Source organism: Puntigrus tetrazona, chromosome 22 (assembly GCF_018831695.1).
Source record: "Puntigrus tetrazona isolate hp1 chromosome 22, ASM1883169v1, whole genome shotgun sequence".
NCBI classification, from domain to species: Eukaryota; Metazoa; Chordata; class Actinopteri; order Cypriniformes; family Cyprinidae; genus Puntigrus; species Puntigrus tetrazona.
In genome coordinates, this window is record NC_056720.1 from 6,042,904 (window position 1) to 6,061,452 (window position 18,549).

The 18,549-nt window shown below is 45.8% G+C and overlaps 1 protein-coding gene across 1 annotated transcript in view; it reads left to right on the forward strand.

The window, feature by feature from the left end:
• Positions 1-18,549, forward strand: part of bcor (BCL6 corepressor) — a 47,915-nt gene that overhangs the window by 20,898 nt on the left and 8,468 nt on the right. Inside the window, 2 exon segments of the mRNA XM_043222542.1 lie at positions 1,556-1,857; positions 3,676-3,954. Of these exon segments, the coding sequence (XP_043078477.1) occupies positions 1,556-1,857; positions 3,676-3,954 (581 nt within the window).

An 18,549-nucleotide genomic window follows, 5' to 3' on the forward strand; every position in this document is an offset into this window, starting at 1 on the left:
GCATTTGTTAGCCATCCTCTGGTTATCGCACGAGATCGATCCTTTGACATTCGCCCTGGCTCATATACTGGTGTTTTTGTTGGCTATGTGGTCTTCTGTCTTTGGCGTCCTCTGTTCTTGCTCGCATGCGTGAGAGAAATTTCCTCTGTGTGGTGGGGCTCTCGCTGTCTTTATGTGTGTGTGTGTGTGTGTGTGTGTGACTGAACGGGGAATATGATGAATAATGGAACAGATGTGGAGCGTGCTCAGTTTCTCTCTCTCTCCCTCCCTCGGCCTTGCGCTCACCCTTTCATCGTCTCTTTCCCTCGCCGCTGCGTCTCTCTCTCTCTATTCTTCCACTTTTACGTCCGTCCGTCATCTCTCCTTTTCTGTTCGCCGTTGCTTCCCTTTTCATTTGATTCCCCTCTCTTATCTCGCTCTTCCTTTCATGTCTTCCCTCTTTTCCCTTCCGTCCCTCTCCTCCGGTTGATGTTATCGCTTAAGCGTTCCTCTCTCGGGCTCTGCTCACGTGACGCAAAATAGAAAGCAGACGAGGGGAAAGGATGCATCGGTTTTCGTAAATCTTTTCGTCCTTTGTCTGTCCCTCATAAGGCGGTCAGCCCGCCGCTGTCAGTCTGATTCAGTTAACGAGACTTTAAGGAAGCTTCTGTCGGTTTGATATTCGCGCGTGTGTGTCCCGCGATGAAATCTCTCGCGAGCGCATTCACCGTGAATCCCACAGTTGCGTTCTTGCCGTTTATTTTTCGCGCGGTTTCCTCGCAGCCCCGTTTGCTGCGAAGTCAATAATTCTGTAGTGTTTTATAGTAATTCATTTCATGCATTTTATTAATTTGCACTAACACTTTTTTGCATCTCCCACCCTTTGAATGTTCTTGAAATATTTTGTCCATTTGTCACATTCAGCTTAATTATATTTTCAGCGAGTTTTAACACATTACGCAATTCTTTCGTTAGGCCTTTCAGCGCAACCACGACAGAAAAGATACGAAAACTTAACTTTTAACTCTTTTAACTGATTTTTTTTTATCGTACTGCAGCATTCTCGGCTATTTTAAACGCATTTTACTATTTTTTTGTGTATAATTGCATAGATTTTCATCCACAATTGTTGCATAAATTAAATATCAAATATTGTTTGTTTTTATTTTTATTACCTGAATTGAGCTAAATTCTTCCTTAAATTTTACTGCAAGATGTTCGGCCAATTTTAATACATTTTACAAAACTTTAATTTTGTAAAATTGCGTTGCTTTTTCAGCCATCGGTGTAGAAAAAGGCACAAACAAAAACGTTCAACTGAATTTAATTGATCTTTTTGGTTGCTTTTTTTTAACCCACAGTAACATTCTCAGCTAGTATTAATGCATTTTACCAAATTTTCAAATTTAGTTGAAGTGCATTGCTTTTAAGCGCAACAAAATTGTTCAACTTTCAATTCAGCTGTGTGTTTATTCACATTTTCAACCATTTCCATTAACATGAGCGCAATGTTAGCCGCCTCTTTTAATCTCTCTCTCTCTCTCTCTCTCTCTCTCTCTTTCTCTCTCTCCAGCAGTTCCTGTTCTCTCTGACGGCTTTTGTGTCGATGCCGTAAGGAAGTTTTCCTCCTCCATTTCGTCCCACTTCTCCGAAAAGCGGCAGCGATTAAAGGAGCACCGCAGGTCGCTGGGCTCCTCCTCGCCCTCTCCGGACCCCGACGGCACCTTTCCGTCTCGCTTGCGCCGACACGGGGACCCGGAAAAGCCGAAGGGCAAGCGGCAGTGCAAGACCAAACACCTCGGCCAACAGGAGCGCAGGATGCTGCTGCAGTCGGCCAATGAGGAGTGTCCCGAGCTCAGCCCCGCCCACCAACACAAGGTAAGCGCGGAGGCGCGCGACAGAAGGTCGAAGCGCGCGTTTATCCGCTCGAGAACGTCCTTTCTTTGTCCGCGGCGCTCTTTGCTTTGGCTCGCAACCCGAGCGTTCTCCCCGGGCTCAGCGAGGAACCGTTTAAAAAACGTGTCTCCAATCACAACAATGTTAATCATCCCAATTAGGGAAGCGCCGCGGCTCTCCGGGACGGCTCGGCGGACGCGGGACGGGGGGTCAGAGCGCGTGCGTTTCGAGCGCGGTTGCTTTGACCTCCTCTCGCGCTGAAAGGCAGACTCCCGGCGGAGAGACGCGAGCGAGGGGGAGGGGAGACGTGAAGGCCGGGTCAGGATCTGCTCTCTTTCTCTCTCCGTCAAGGAAAAACGATTCCCCAGCGAACTGGCTGCGCATTCTTTAAATAACAGCGTCCGCGTTCTCCCCGCGCGCAGATGGAGCGCGCGCGCCACACACACACACACACACACACACACACACCTTGAGTCCGCGGCGTTTACAGCAGACAAACGCACTCCTGTGAAAACATCATGTAGATGTTTACACAATACAGTGTGTGCGGGTTTACTCGGTTTGCAAAGCGAACTACTTTTTTCCGACACCTGCCTCCGGGGACGTACGGGACGTCCTCAGTTAGGAGGAATGATTCGTAACAGTTTGCGTGTCTAGTGGTTTGCTGAAAAGGTGTATGTTTTTCCTTTTACCTTTTTTTGCGCGTTTTGTCCTTTCAGTTAAGGACAAAATCCAAAATATTGGAAAAATGAGAATTACCATTTTTAACAATATTACACTTCTAATTCTTCCTATTATTAATATCGTGAATATAAATATATACACATTCTCTAATACTTGTCATTATTAATATCTATATATATATATATAATATATTTTATTGGTCAGATTTTAAGAGACTTGTTTTCTTTTGCATTGTTACGGACCAGGCAGAGCGTGTATGTGCGCGCTGTGTGTGTGTGTGTGTGTGTGTGTGTGTGTGTGTTTACTCTGACAGCTGCTGCGCTGTGGAACTCCTCTGGGGTGGGTGGAGTTCCCGCCCCGATCCCCCTTCCCGACCTTCAGTCTGCTCGCATGAACTCGCGACCTACACACACACACACACACACACAGGCTCTTATCCGCCCGCCCTACTGCGCTCCACAGATAGAGAACTCGCACACGGAAGGCGGGAGAGATAAAGCGAGTGGGAGAGAGCCAAAGTCTTCCGTTGTTTCCTGTTTAACTTTCCCTGCCGGGGAACACGCTCGCTGATGGATCGGCGTCCGCAGGCTCCCCGTCCAGCCTCGCGATCAAGCGCGCGCGCGCGCAGCCTAGAGCCCCAAAAACAGCGGAGCGCGGGATGCGGGAAAGACGTTTGCGTTTGCACATAGTCTCCGTTTGTTTCCCCGCGTTTAACTGCAGGCCAGAAATAACCTCGCTGACCGCGCGGGGCGTGTTCGCGAGGAATCGCCGTTGACAGCCACACTTTTGTTCTTGGTTTACGGTGGGAAACGGCGTTTCCTGCGCTGCTGTTCGGGGCTGGGTTTTCCACACACACACACAAAAATCGCGCATTTTCGCGTTCACACGTTTCAAATTTCGGCCTCTCTGATGATGCCGCGGCGCAGCACTGACAATGAACCCGTCGCTGTGATTAATTAGTGCTCCATCCCGCCTGTCTCCCGGCACCGAGCGAGCGCGTCTCTGTCACTCTTTTGTCTTTGCGAAGAACGTCCGCCCTTTGCCTGTTTAAAAAAAATAATGCCTGCGCGAAATCCAGAGATCTTGTAAAGTAACTCGTTTTTATTCCCCCGTCAGGTGCTGAAACGTTCCGTCCAGAAGCAGCCAGCGACTCTTTCCGATTACGAGATTTCACTGGTCAAACCTCGCCCCCCGTCCCCCGCCTTCCAGCCCGCGGCGCCCCCGACCCCTCCGTGCGCCGTTCCAGACGTGCCCGTACCTCCGGTCGCCCCCGCACCTCCAGCGCCAGCGGAGCCGCCGGTGAGCAGGCCCATGCCGCCAGAAGCGCGCCGACTCATCGTCAACAAGAACGCGGGCGAGACTCTGCTGCAGCGCGCCGCGCGGCTGGGATACGAGGTAAGCCCGCGTTTGCGCGTGTGCGCGCGCGACCGTCTCTCTCCGGCTGCCCTCTCCTGCTCTCTTCGCATCTCATTATTTCTGCGTGAGACTGAGTCTGACATGCGAGAGCCCCTGACAGGCACAGAGCGATCGCTTGGCGCGCGCATGCACACACACGCGCGCACACACACGGTTTTTTCCTCTCCCTCTCGCTCGCACATGCACACACATACGCGCCGTCTCATCCCTTTCTCCTTTCGGCTTTTGCACTCCCACTCAAACCTTTCTCGCTCGCATTGATTCCCTTGCTTTCGCAGGCGCGCTGTTTTTCACGCTTTCTCCGTCGCGTCCTTGCACTTTCTCTCAGTCGAACCTGAAAACCTTAACCCTTCGCGCGCCGCCTCTGATCATGCATTCGGTCTTTTCTGAGTGTTTTGGTGGTTTTTGCAACGCTGCGGTGTTCCTGAAGGCAACTTGAAATGGCAAGTGCAGCGCACTTATCTTTTTTTGCGCGTGGTTTATCAACACAGCTGAAAATTTAATAGTAAATATTGCTGCATATACCCGTCACAATTTGACTGGGTTACTCTGTTGATTGGATTTTGGAAAAAATTGCTTCAGCAACGTTTTAGCAACGTTTTAAGAACGTTCTAGCAACGCTATCTTCACTCGTAGCTGCAAAATTGAGTGTTTTAGAAGCAAAGCATGCAATTATATTTTAATTTTTTTCTATAAGTTCACGAAAACAAACTATACTTGCGAAATAATGCGCATTGATGAATCACGAGTAATAAGACTTTTATTAATTATTAAAACACCTATTTCATGTATTCAGTTAAGTACGTGTATCATGTACAAATATGAAGTATTTTCGCAATTTTTGTAACGCAACAATACTTGCACTAATCTCATTTAGCAGACTCCGTCGCTGTTCTGGAATCTGACGGTGTTCCACAGTTCTGGAATACGGTGGTTCCGTGGGTTCTGGAATGGCGCAGCGTTCCGTGTCCAATTTGGGCAGATTAATGGGGAGCTGGATTAGTTCCGGCAGTGCGTCTGAAAGGACTGGCACGGAGAACAGGAAATGAGCGATTACTGCTGCGAGCGCATGATTTCTCTCCTTCCCCGGCCCTCCCCCCTTTCCTCTCCTGCTCCGCAGTGGTGCCTTGAATTCCACCGAAAGGGAAAGTTTCTTATTGCGTTTTACGGAGCGTTTTTTTTTTTGCATTGAGCCAGTGGTGCCGTTCCAGAATAGAACACCCTTTTGTGGCGTCGGAATCGAGCTAGTTTTACGCCCCCTCATCCGTTCACCCCCATCTGCCGTTTTCCGCTTTTCTCTCGTTCCGTCTATTACGTGCATCCACATGTGTCTGTGGGTTCGTTTTCTTGCAGCTAGGGATGTTCCACTGCGCTTCGCTCCTCGCTGTGTGTTTGTGTGTGTTAAGTTTTGTGCTTGAAGTGGCCAGCAGTTCCATCACCACTGCGTGCTTTGACACACACACACACGCACGCACGCGCGCACACACACGTTTGTAGTTCCCTTCCCCCAGCGTCTCTTGTTCGCTTGTTTGCGTCTTTTCACCTCCCTTTAGCTCTCAAGTCAAGAGTTTTACTGCAACACACACTCTTTCATTACATTCCGCCAGCGCTGACGTCTTTCTTGCGTTACGATGCTGCTTATTTACACTTTGTTTGGTTGTTGCCTCCCTCTTTTATGACTCAGACAAAACTGGCCTTTGTGTGCTGATTGAAACCTATCGTTATGTGTGTGTGTGAAAGAGCACTATCCATCTCTCTCTCTCTCTCTCTCTCTCTCTCTCTCTCTCTCTGTCTCTCTCTCTGTCTCTCTCTGTCTCTCTCTCTCTCTCTCTCTCTCTCTGTCTCTCTCTCTCTCTCTGTCTCTCTCTCTCTCTCTCTCTCTCTCTCTCTCTCTCTGTCTCTCTCTCTCTCTCTCTCTCTCTCTGTCTCTCTCTCTCTCTCTCTCTCTCTCTCTCTCTCTCTCTCTGTCTCGGTCTCTCTCTGTCTCTCTCTCTCTCTCTCTGTCTCTCTCTCATTCTCTCTCTGTCTCTCTCTCTCTCTTCCTCTCTCTCTCTCTTTCTCTCTCTCTCTCTCTCTCTCTCTCTCTCTCTCTCTCTCTCTCTCTCTCTCTCTTTCTCTCTCTCTCTCTCTCTCTCTGTCTCTCTCTGTCTCTCTCTCTGTCTCTCTCTCATTCTCTCTCTGTCTCTCTCTCATTCTCTCTCTGTCTCTCTCTCTCTCTCTCTCTGTCTCTCTCTCTCTCTCTCTCTCTCTCTCTCTCTCTCTCTCTCTCTCTCTCTGTCTCTCTCTCTGTCTCTCTCTCTCTCTCTTTCTCTCTCTCTCTCTCTCTGTCTCTCTCTCTCTCTCTGTCTCTCTCTCTGTCTCTCTCTCTCTCTCTCTCTCTCTCTCTCTCTCTCTCTCTCTCTCTCACTCGGTGTACGAGTGTGAGCGGAGTGCTCTGAAACTCTTTTCTTTTTTCCTTTTCTGTCTATCTCTGTCTGTATAGTTAGCGGTAGTCTGCTGGTTTTCGGGCCGCGTGCTCTTCTCTGAGGAGGCATGTCTCTCTCACGCGACGCCACGCTGTGAAGGTCGTCAGCGGTGAGTGTGGAGGAGAACTTGCCTGGCAGTGGGTGAGGTAGTGGGGCTCGGAGTGTGCTCTCAGCCTCTCGAATCTATCGTTATTTTTTAGACAGCATAGACAAAGCTAACGAGGTTGTTGAGCATGGTATAATCGTTAAAGGAGAACTCATCGTTCTTCCTCTCTCTCTGCTAAGAAAGTCACCATATCTGCCACCTTTTGTGAGTGATCTTATTTTAACCCAAGCTTTATCTGCACGGGAAGCTGGTTTCACCCATTAAAAGATCGATCTCTGTAGTTCTCCTCTGTTGAAACATATTGTTTCTTTTAGGCGGATTCATGATCATTAATGATGATGCTGATCTGGATGTGTCTTTAAATTTTCGAATTGGTGATTTTGATTATGTTGTTTTTGTGACCACCGCTAAGATGAAGTGTTTTCTGCGGGACTTTGGTCATCTAATGCGAAATTGTCCAGAAATAACTGCAGAAAAGGAAAGGAATGTAGGAGGGCGCTCCGGGAGTGGTGATCTTCTGCGGGGGTTAGCGGTGAGGCTGAGGGAGCCCGGGGAGAGGGCTCGGTGACGCCGGCAGCGGCAGCGTCTCCTCCGGCCTCTTCCAGTGAGACGGTGGAGGAGCTCAGCGCCGACACACGCCGAGATACGTTCGGGATGAGGGTCGTAAGGACGCAGATAATGTGACATGGGGCAAAACTGGAGATGGACAAGCTGACAGGGTTTCAGAGCATTTTCAGAAAATGTGTGTGAAATAGCTAAGTGCTGTGGAATGGAAGAAGAACAAGCCATTTTTAAAATGCCCCAAAAAGAAAGAAAAGTAATGAAGTACCAGATGCTAAAGTAAGCAAAAAAATAGAAATGCATGACGATGAGGATCTCTGAGAGCGATGCAGAGTCTTCTGACTCCAGTGTGACACTTTCTCAGAATGAGGTTATTGGACGGAGCTATGAGCTTGAAGATATCAAATTATTTCTCAGATCAACCAAAAACTGAGTGCAGGAATATTTTCCTGACTTAAAACAGTTTGTTGATAAAGCAAGAAGTCTAATGGTAGAAGGTTCATTCACAAATAAAAAAGTGTATCGTTTAAAGAAAATTGTGAGGAGTCTTAACATTGCTTTAGACAATGACACGGGTTAATCTTAGGAGCAGGACTGGTCTTTGCTCTTTTTTTTCTTTTTATTTATGAGTGTAGTACATTTAGCCACTTTTAATATCAATGAGCGCAAGGAATGTTAGAAAAGAGCATTAATATATGAAACAATAAAACAGAAAAACATTGATGTCACTTTTTACAAGAAACTCACAGTGACCTGAACAATGCTGTTGATTGGATGAGGGAATTTGATGGCACTTCTGTGTTAAGTCACAACACTTCAGTTAGTGGAGGAGTGGCTATTTTATTCGCAAAGAATTTTAGTCTGTATCATATGTGATTGATGAAATTGTTAAAGGTAGGCTTTTAAAAGTCAGAGCTGTTTTAGAATTATGTTTTTGTTTTTATTTGTGTGTATGTTCCAACTGTACCGGTTGAAAGGTTAGTTTTTTTAGATTTACTATCTTCCACCTTACAAAATTGTTGTTCTGAAGAATTTCTGTTCTTAGGTGGTGATTTTAATTGCACAGAGCTAAATTTCAGGAATCATGTTCTCACTTTAATCGTCTTATCCATTTTATATAAAAAATATGAATTATGTGATATTTGGAGATCTTTAAATGGCAAGGAGAGACAGTATACTTGGGTTCATACACGGATAATATTATCTCTTGGCAAGATTGGATAGGTTTTACAGTTTTAATCATCATCTTAACATTTTTAATAAGTGTTACATCACACGGTTGGTTTTTAGGACCACAGCATGGTGCATTGTAATTTTTTTGTGTTCAGTAAAACATAAGAGTGCATATTGGCACTTTAACACTAAACTGTTAAATGACAATTTTTTTAAAGAATCTTTTAGTTTTTTCTGGGAAAGCTTCAGAGCAACAAAAGGCTCTTTTCATTCAGTACAACAGTGGTGGGACTTGGTAAAATTCAAATTAAGCAGTTTCGCAACAGTACACTCACAACGTTACTAAAGAGCTACTTCTGTCCTTAGAATCGTTAGAAAAAGAAATTATTGAGTGTCATAATCTAGCCCAGTCTAGTGGTGAAGCTAGGCATTTGAAGCCTGCTCTAAGAAGAAAGCACAACTAACAGATCTACTGGGAGTAGAGCACAGGGGCTTTAGTCCGTTCACGTTTCCAAAGTATCGATCAGATGGATGTACCTTCTAAATACTTTTTCAGCATGGAAAAAGAATGGGCAGAAACGTTTTATTTATGCACTTCGCTCTGAGGATGGAGTGTTGTTGTCTGATCCTGCCGATATCCGTATGAGAGCAGTTATGTTTTATCAGAACCTGTACAGAAGTGAGATTAATTCAGGGCATGGCGCGGAAAGTGTCTTTTTTGATAATTTGCCGAAAGTCTCAGAAGAGGCTAACTTTGACCTCTCAGGAGTGTTGACCCTGGAAGAGCTCTTCAAGGCCTTGCAAAGCATGGAGTCTGGGAGGGCACCAGGAGTGGATGGCCTCCCGAGTCGACTTTTATAAGGCTTTCTGGTCAGAGCTGGAGATGATCTGCTTGAGGTACTCAGCGATAGCTTGACAGAGGGCAGGTTGCCTTTGAGTTGTCGGAGAAGCGGTTATCACTCTGATCCCAAAAAAGGGGACCTCACTGATGTCAAAAACTGGCGCCCTGTCTCACTTCTTTGCAGCGATTACAAACTGCTTTCCAAAGTTTTGGCTACTAGACTGGCTGGAGTGTTGGAGCAGGTCATCCATCCGGACCAAACATATTGTGTACCGGTAGATCTATAGTTGATAATATTTCCTTAATTCGAGACATTTTTCATATTTCTAAATTTTTAAATCTGAGTTGTGGTTTGTTATCCTTAGATCAAAGAGAAGGCTTTTGATCGAGTTGAGCACTCTTATCTCTGGAATACTTTGGCAGCTTTTGGTTTCTGCAAAGAGTTTGTGGACATGATTAAAGTGCTCTATTGTGACGTTGAGTGCACTGAAAATTAATGGTGGTTTATGCGCTCCATTTGGGTTCTGAGGGGTGTTAGACAAGGTTGTTCCTCTCTGGAATGTTGTACTCTTTGGCCATAGAGCCTCTACTTCAACAAATAAGAAACAAGTTATGTGGCTTGTATTTTCCCAGTTTTAATAATAAGTTTGTTTGTCAGCATACGCTGATGACATTGTAGTGTTCATAAGCAAAGGAAAGCGATGCACAGTCTTTGCTTAACTTATTTGAAGATTTTAGAACACTGTCTTCTGCTCAAGTTAACTGGCAAAAAAGTGATGCGGTTTTACTGGGTCAGTGGTCTGATGGGCCACCTCGTCTTCCTGATGGGTTGTGTTGGAGAAGGGAGGTATAAAATATTTGGGAGTTTACTTGGGGATGATGAGTTTTTACAGAAAAATTGGGAAGGGGTGCAGGAAAAGGTCAAAGGCCGATTAGATAAATGGAATTGGTTGTTGCCAAATATGTCCTATAGAGGGAGGACTCTCATCATTAACAATCTTGTTGCTTCTTCGCTTTGGCATAGGCTGGCCTGTGTAGATCCCTCTCCACAGTTTTTAGCTAAAATTCAAGCCTTTCTTGTTAATTTTTTTTGGGACAAACTACATTGGATCCCACAGAGTATTTTATATCTCCCAAAAATGAAGTGGGCAAGGTGTTATTCACCTGCAAAGTAGAATGGCTGCTTTCCGTTTACGGTTTCTACAAAGCTTTTTAGATGGCTCAACGGACTGCAGCTGGCGCACAGTTAGTTGCGTTATTTTACGAACACTTGGAGGCCTTGGGCTCGATAAAGCACTTTTTAATGGATCCTGCTAAACTGGATGTATCAGAACTGCCTGTTTTTTATCGTAACCTCTTCAAAGTATGGAGTTTTTTTCATATTTATAAGACTGAGAACTTCTCCTCACTCTACTGGTTGTTGCAGGAGCCTTTGATACATGGAGCCCGTCTGGACGTTGCTTCACGATGCAGTCTACTCGGTTTCAGCACTTCCCTTCTGAAAGCCAAGGTTTTTACTTTGGGACATTTATTAACACTAACTGGATCTTTTTTTGGACAGGTGGAGACAGCTTCCAAGTTTTTGGGCATCAGATCTGTTGCCTTTTCTTTTGACCAAATTAAGAACATGTTTTACTGCTGAAGAAGAACACATGTTAAAGGACTTTTTGCAGGGTTAATGCCCTGATCCTGGGATTCTTTCCCTGTTTGTTTGTACAACCCATGCTTGATGAGAGTACAAAGAGTTTTTATTTTCACGTGATTCCCTATTATTAGATTTCTTGTCAAGCGAAAGCAAAAATTTGTACAAAGCTTGTGTGCTGGTTTTTAACAAGAAAGTTATTGGTAGCAGAATTGACACACCATGGCGTTCTGTTTTAAAGTTGAGCAGTGATGTAAAACCCGAATGGAGATCTTTGTATAAACCACCATTGTCAAAGAGAGTAGGTGACATACAATGGAGGGTTTTGCATGGTGCCATTGCCGTTAATTCTTTTATTTCAGTGATGAACCCAGGAGTGGGTCCTGAATGCCCTTTCTGTCTCCAAAGAGAAACTGTTTTTCATGCTTTCATGGACTGTTTTAGGCTAAAACCCTGTTTGTGAAGCTAAATGAGCTCTTTTGTAGGTTTAACGAAACCTTCTTAAGTGAAAATTTTATTTTGGGTTTTAAATATTCCAGGAAGAAAGCGTGCTATCTGTCACTTGTTAAATTTTATTTTAGGACAAGCAAAGTTGGCTGTTTACATTCGGAAAAACAGAATTGAACAAAGCTCTAGTCTGACGTTCTCGTGTGTTTCCTGGCTTTTGTTAAGTCCAGGGTATTGGTTGATTTTCACTTTTATAAAGCTATGTCTCGATCTGGTGACTTTTGAACAAATCTGGTGCATTCATGGGGCTTTGTGCACTTTGTCTGAAGATGCTCTAGTGTTTTGTTTGTAGGTTTGTTGTGTACTGTTTTTGTCTTGGTAATTGTTATTGTGGTTTGTAATAAAAATTTTTGCAAAATCAAATCTCTCTCTCTCTCTCTCTCTCTCTCTCTCTCTCTCTCTCTCTCTCTCTCTCTCTCTCTCTCTCTCTCTCTGTCTCTCTCTCTCTCTCTCTCTCTCTCTCTCTCTCTCTCTCTCTCTCTCTCTCTCTCTCTCTCTCTCTCTCTCTCTGTCTCTCTCTCTGTCTCTCTCTCTCTCTCTCTGTCTCTCTCTCTCTCTGTCTCTCTCTCTTTCTCTCTCTCTCTCTTTCTCTCCCTCTCTCTGTCTCTCTCTCTCTCTTTCTCTCTCTCTCTCTCTCTCTCTCTCTCTCTCTCTCTCTCTCTCTTTCTCTCTCTCTCTCTCTCTCTCTCTCTCTCTCTCTCTCTCTCTCTCTGTCTCTCTCTCTCTCTCTCTCTCTCTCTCTCTCTCTCTCTCTCTCTCTCTCTCTCTCTCTCTCTCTCTCTCTCTCTCTCTCTCTCTCTCTCTCTCTCTCTTTCTCTCCCTCTCTCTGTCTCTCTCTCTCTCTCTTTCTCTCTCTCTCTCTCTGTCTCTCTCTCTTTCTCTCTCTCTCTCTCTCTCTCTCTCATTCTGCTGCGGTTGCTAGACTCTGTCGGTAATTCTGCTCTCAGGCAGAATGGCTCTTTGCCATTAAGGTCCAATCAGCGATCTGACAAGTGCTCTCCGTAATCTCCACGTTAATTAATCATTCGGCTGAAGGTGCTAAACACGTGCTGTTTTAAGCCATTAGCCGCCCGTTCCGCGCACCTCCCGATCTCTCCTCGCCCAAACTAACGCCCGCCATTAACGGCTCACAGAAACGGGGGGTGGTTTTTCTATCTAACCACAAAAAAGGCAGACAGTTCCCACAAAAACAGTAAGAACTGGCATTTTGCACGTTTTGAATTTGTTGTTAAAAATGAAATTTAGATTTGAACCCAGAGTTTTCTTTAACTGTTTAACTTCGTTTTTGTCTACTAGCCTGCACTTTAAAAAATAAAAATAAAAAATACCGTAAAATTTACGGTAAAAAACGGTAGCTGTGGTTTTTACCTTGAAAATATGATAGCATTTTAGGTTTTATGGTTTTACAATAAATTTACAGCTAAATACCGTAATTTCATTAACTGCCGTAAGATTAATCAAAGTACTGAAATCAGTTTTATTCGTTTTGAAATGCACTGATATCCACCAAAAGTCGCATGAACCAAACATAAATATGAACAGTGCCGTTCACACAAACACTAAACTGGAACATGCAATAAACATTAATTTAACAACACACAACCCTAATAAACATAACTGATAAGAAAAGAAAGAAAAAAACATAAAATTCAAAGTAAATCTGAAATGCACATTTTTTACAGTTTTCCTGTACATTTTACAGTAATTTACAGTAAATCAGTTTTTGTCGTTAAAATGACGATCATTTTTTACAGTGTAGCTAAATTTTTCTTACGAATGCGTATATAAAAAAATGCGTATAAATAGTACGCAAGATAAAAAAGTCGTGGTACTGATACGCAAAAATGGACTTTTGGCGTACACGAAATACGCGGTTTTCGAGCACGTGTTACGCATCTGCAACCCAAATAGTTTCGCTTATAGCGAATCTTAAACCCGCGCATAAACACCAACAATTTAGGAGCATCTGAAGCGTTTGGAAACAGCTAAACCGTGTGTGAGAATAGCTAAACTGTTTAAAAACAGGCCGCGTGCGAACGTTAACCTGTTCTTCGCTAATAGATAAACTAACGTCGAACCAACACCGAAAATATTTTTTTACTAATAGCTTAACCGTTCACGGATAGCCGAACTGTATTTTAATAATACCCAAACTATTTTTTTTTTTTACTAATAGCTAAACAGCTTTTTTTTCCCCCTAATGAGCTTTTCTCCCGGATCGCGGAGAGCTGGAGTGTTCCGCTCGCGGTGGATTTTCTCGAACGCTTGTCGAGAGCGTGGGCTCTCGTTACCGCTGAGTCTCAGGGCTTTGTGATTTTCCCCGCTGGCGCTCGGGGTCTAATTCTGCTCTAATGGCTTTATAAATGCGCTTGGTGACATCGGTTAAAGGCGGCTGTTCTCGCGGGGCTGTGCGTGCGCCACAGATACGGTGGGGGAGCGGCGGAGCGCGCAGCGGAGGGCACTCGGCGCCGATCCGTGCGGCGCGTGTGTGTGTGTGTGTGTCAGAGGAAGCGAGATAAAATGTAATCCTTCCCACCCTGTATTCCTCATTTCTCTCTCTCTCTCTCTCTCTCTCTCTCTCTCTCTCTCTCTCTCTCTCTCTCTCTCTCTCTCTTTCTCGATCGCTCGTTCCCCTCCCTCTCTACACCCTCACGACGGCCCTTAGCAGGTGGGGACAGACCTTCCGTCCGCGTGTGTGTTTTTTCTGTCAGTCGACAGCGGCTTGTTTTTCTAGTCTTCGTTCGTTCCGTCCCCCTCCTTTCCCCTCCTGCGCTCCTGCCTCAGACAGGAAGCCGCTCTCTCGCTGTGTGTGTGTGAGAGATAAGCCGCGAGCAACGCGCTGAGCTGCCAGCGCTCTCTCTCTCTCTCTCTCTCTCTCTCTCTCTCTCTCTCTCTCTCTCTCTCTCTCTCTCTCTCTCTCTCTCTCTCTCTCTCTCTCTCTGTGTGTGTGTGTGTGCGTGCGCGCGTGTGTGTGTTAAGCCACGAGCAGCTCCGCGGCGCTGCCAGAGCTCGGAAATATGACATGACTGCGCGGCCGAGCCTTTCAACACAGACCGCGGCAGCTGCTCCGTTTGTGTGTGTGTGTGTGTGTGTGTCTCAGAGCGCTAGAGAACGAGAGTTCACACACTTAAACGTGGCACTCCATTTCGGTCCCAGCGCAACTGCAGTAAACATGCAAACGGCACGTAGTTTTGCGCGCGCTCTCGTTTCCATTTTCTCATGGGCTCGCACCTTCAAAACAAACCGTTCTTGGCTCGCTGAAACGCCCGGGCGCCTTTGAGCTCTCTCTCTCTCTCTCTCCCCCTCTCTCTCTCTCTCTCTGTATGCGTGCGCGTGTGTGATTGAGTCATTTTGGCTTGCATTTCAGGCAATAACCGAGCGCAAGTGGAAAAACCTGCGTGTTTTCCACAGTTGACTGCATGAGCGTGTCCGCCGGTCAGGCTGTCCGTTCAAGGCCGCGTACTAAGGATTCCGTGCAAGCGGATCTTTTGATCTAAACGACGACCGCAAAACAGTCTGTGACCTGAAATAACCCCGGTCGCATGCATTGACTGCAACCTAATCTGATCTAAACTCTTTCTCTGATTAATTTAGTTGGGGAAAACAGCCAAAGCTTGAGGCTGAGTTAAGGCGTAGTCCAACCCCAAACGAAAGCTCACCTTTATTACCACGAAAGAAGATATTTAGAGAAACGTTTTAGTTCAGCGTTGCCTGGTCAAAAGCAGAAACGTCCTCTGGAACACGAAGTCGTAGTATGGAGAATTATCTTTTTTTGGGTGATCTATCTCTTTAAAAGCAATAGTGTTCACGTGTGAATGTTTGCAGTTTAGTAACCACCAGAAAGTGTGTGTGCGTGCGCGCGCGTGTGTATACAGAGGGTCAGTGAGGCGTGTGTGTGTGTGTGTCGCGCCCTGTTTTGTCACTGTCTGCCAAGCCTGAGCAAATAGCAGGATACAGACCTTCAACTCTCAGAGCAACGGCAGTTATATCTCACAGTCTCGGCCACAGACGCCTCCAGACCGCCCAAAGTCCGCTCGCCGACTGTCGGATGCGTATCGTGCATAAAACTGGAACGCATTTTCTCAACTTGGCAAGGACAAAACTGATTGGCTGACTACACGCAACTTCCGGTACAAAGGGCGCATAGTTATTTTCGTCGTCGTCGTCGTTGTTTTTTTACAGATACCGGGTTAATGCAAATATTGCTCTTCTAGTAACTAGATTTACCAAAGTTCTCTGACCGGATTGTAATTGAGTTGCCTACCATTTAGGTGTAACGTAACGTAAAAGCGAACTGGTTTGCGAGGCCTGGCTCGGTGAGACATGTCACGTTTGCGCATGTACGCGTTCGCACTCGCCTGAGCGTTCGGCGCTGTCCTGGCCGGCTGTCAGGGAAATTCCTGATCCGTTAATGATGCACTTCTTCTGTGGAGGCCACCTCAACCCTTTTCCCTCTGTTATCAGAACTCCCACTCCAGCCATCGCTCTCTCAATTAAAACCACGCTGAGGGAGTTGCGGCGCTCCTTCTTCCCCCTCCGCATATCCTGCTCTTTCTTTCTTGTGTCGCGCTTTTTTTTTTTTGTTTGCCTCTCTCCCTAGCCGCTCACTTTCCGATGCAACGTGATGTCTGCTCAGTCTGAAGGCTGTTTTTTCCTGAGTTGCGTGTAAAATTAGAACATTCGTCAGCACTGTGCGTAGCCAGAGGATCATTAAACAGCCGCAACACATTAAAAAAAAATTCACACAAAACTGCTTTAATACTATAGCAGTTCTCGGATTTGAAACAGCTTTATAATTGATTTCAGAATGAACTAATTCTGGAGAAATCCAAAACTCTTGGACTCTCTGTAAACCGCTTGAGAATTCCAGAACTCAAAGTATGCAGTTCTAGAATGCTGGATGCCATTCTAGAATGGTCGATCAGAATTAAAACTGCATTAAAGTTCTTCGATAACTGCCTCCATTTTCGAACATGAGTCATTTCCTTTCGAATTCGATAGCTACATAAGAATGTGACTAAACTGCATGTGAACGGTCTTAGAATTCTGTGACGCAAACATTGAGCAAACTGCCCGTGAACTCTAGAAATCGTAGCTGTCTTAGAATTCTGGAATTCTTATATAACCCATTCTGCAAAGGTTTCTCATCTACCTCCGAATGAGAATCTTTTTCATACTGCAATCGAAAGCCCCTTTCCGACTGCTTCGCACTTTACGAATTGATCAAAAGGGCTCTACTTTAGATTTTTTTTTTCAGAACTACCTGAAAGTTCTGTAACTGCCTCTGAGTTCTAGAGTGTTTTATCAGATGTCTTAGAGTTATGGAACCTTAGAGTCTGAAGGTTTGAAGCTTTGAAATTCTAGACTTGAGCTTGAACTTGAATCACAGGTTTTAAGGGGGGGCTGCCAGCATCCGAATTTGACTCCAAACTAGCAGTGACCCAGACTGGTTTCAGTTCAGGTCTGCCTTGTAAAGCTTCCCCTTCTTTTTCCTGTCTGAGCGTCTTTCTCCCCAAGCGAGCTGTAGTTCTTGCTCTTTTATTTTTTATGATGTGGGTTGGGTTGACTAGGCTTTGAGGTTGTGGTAAAATGGTTGCACGTCGGGTTCAGTCTTGAGCCGGCCTGCATCTTGTTTTGTGGGATTGCTGTTGTGAAGGGGTTAAGTGTCTTGAATGATGCATTGATTGCAGTTGTTAGCTGGGAGTCGTTTTAGCAGGGGACAGCGGGGGAGGAAACGCTACAGCAAAGAGCAGTTCTGAGGAGAAAATCACGACAAATCTTTTTTCTCGCTAGGCTGTGTAACTCGCCTTTATTGTCTGTTTAATGTAACACTCAGCTCTCCTGCCTGCAAACATCCCCACTGAGGAACTCCCTGAGGCAGGAGAGAAAGAGAGAGACCTCGCTGGAAAGGGAATGAGGCGATGGAAACATAAACGGAAATAGAGAAATTCTCCCTTGAACCGCGGCTCGCTTTCGGTAATTGAGCGTGGTAGGTGTGTGTGTGTGTGTGTGTGTGTATGTTTTACCTTCCGTGTGTTTTGGTCCACCTCTCCAGGCTGACGGGAGCGAACATCCGCACTGGAGCGAGAGTTTCCCGTTTGGGCTCGTTAATGGCTCGGTGCCCCTGCTAACGGCTTGGGGGTTTTTTCAGTCGTGCCGGCGGCATGCCGTATCCTGGATACGGAGCCGGCGGGAAGCGCGAGGCAGAGCTGCTGGCAGCAGCGTGGGGCAGGTCGTACCACTGTGCGACTCCGTCGGGGGAAGGGTTGAATGCGCTCTCTGAGATGCTGCCAGGGTTGAAGTGCGAGTGCTACGCCTCCTGAATCCTAATGCCCTCATTCGTCTGAGCGCTGAGCGGACACCGGCCCTCCCCTCTCCAGCCCATCTGTGTGTGTGTGTGTGTGTGTGTGTGTGCGCGCGCTCGCTTGTTTTTTTTGGTTGCCGTCTTGCATGAGGAATCGGCTCTCGGTGATGGATGTGGGAGTTCCTTTAAACCCGAGCTTGCAGAAGAACTCTCCAATTAATTCGGCAAGGGCTCTCTGTAATTCCAGCCGCTTCCAGACATTGTTCTTAACCAGCAGACGGGACTGGCGGGAAGTGCGAATGAGACAATACATACTGACAACTTTTTATGTGCTTTGATTACTATGATTCGCAGAAATCTGAGTAAACCTACGGTGTTGACAGACTTGCTCGGTTTGCCGGATGGATGACAAAAATTGGCGAAATTAAGGGATGTTCTCAAATGATAGCATTCTAGGGTCTTTTGAATGGTTTCACAGAACATTCTAGTGACCACAAAGCAACGTTCTAAGCAATTGCAGAGATGTTCCTTTGTGGTCGCTAGGGTGTTCTGAGCAGTTGTTTGGACGTTCCTTTTTGGTTGCTAGGGTGTTCTAGATTGGCACAATTCAAAACAACCTCAAATTCTCATTTGAGATCCTCCTCCACACAGCAAAGTTCTAATGACTGCTCAAAAAACCCTTCCAAACAACAAAGCGATATTACCATTCGGAAAACACCCTAGCAACCGTATAACAATGTCCTTAGCATTTTACTGTTTTTTTGGGGGGGGCTTGGGATGATGCTAAAAGGCTTTTCTGGTGAGACTTAGACATGCATCTAAGCAGCAAAATATGGAAATTTGTAGCCAACACCATCACTGTGGCAGCCGGTTTCGCACGGGCAAACATCGTTCACTTTTCCCCCGCCTTTCAAGTCGCTCCTACTCTGCTGCTTCTTGCAGACTCACTCACACACACACACACACACGCACGCA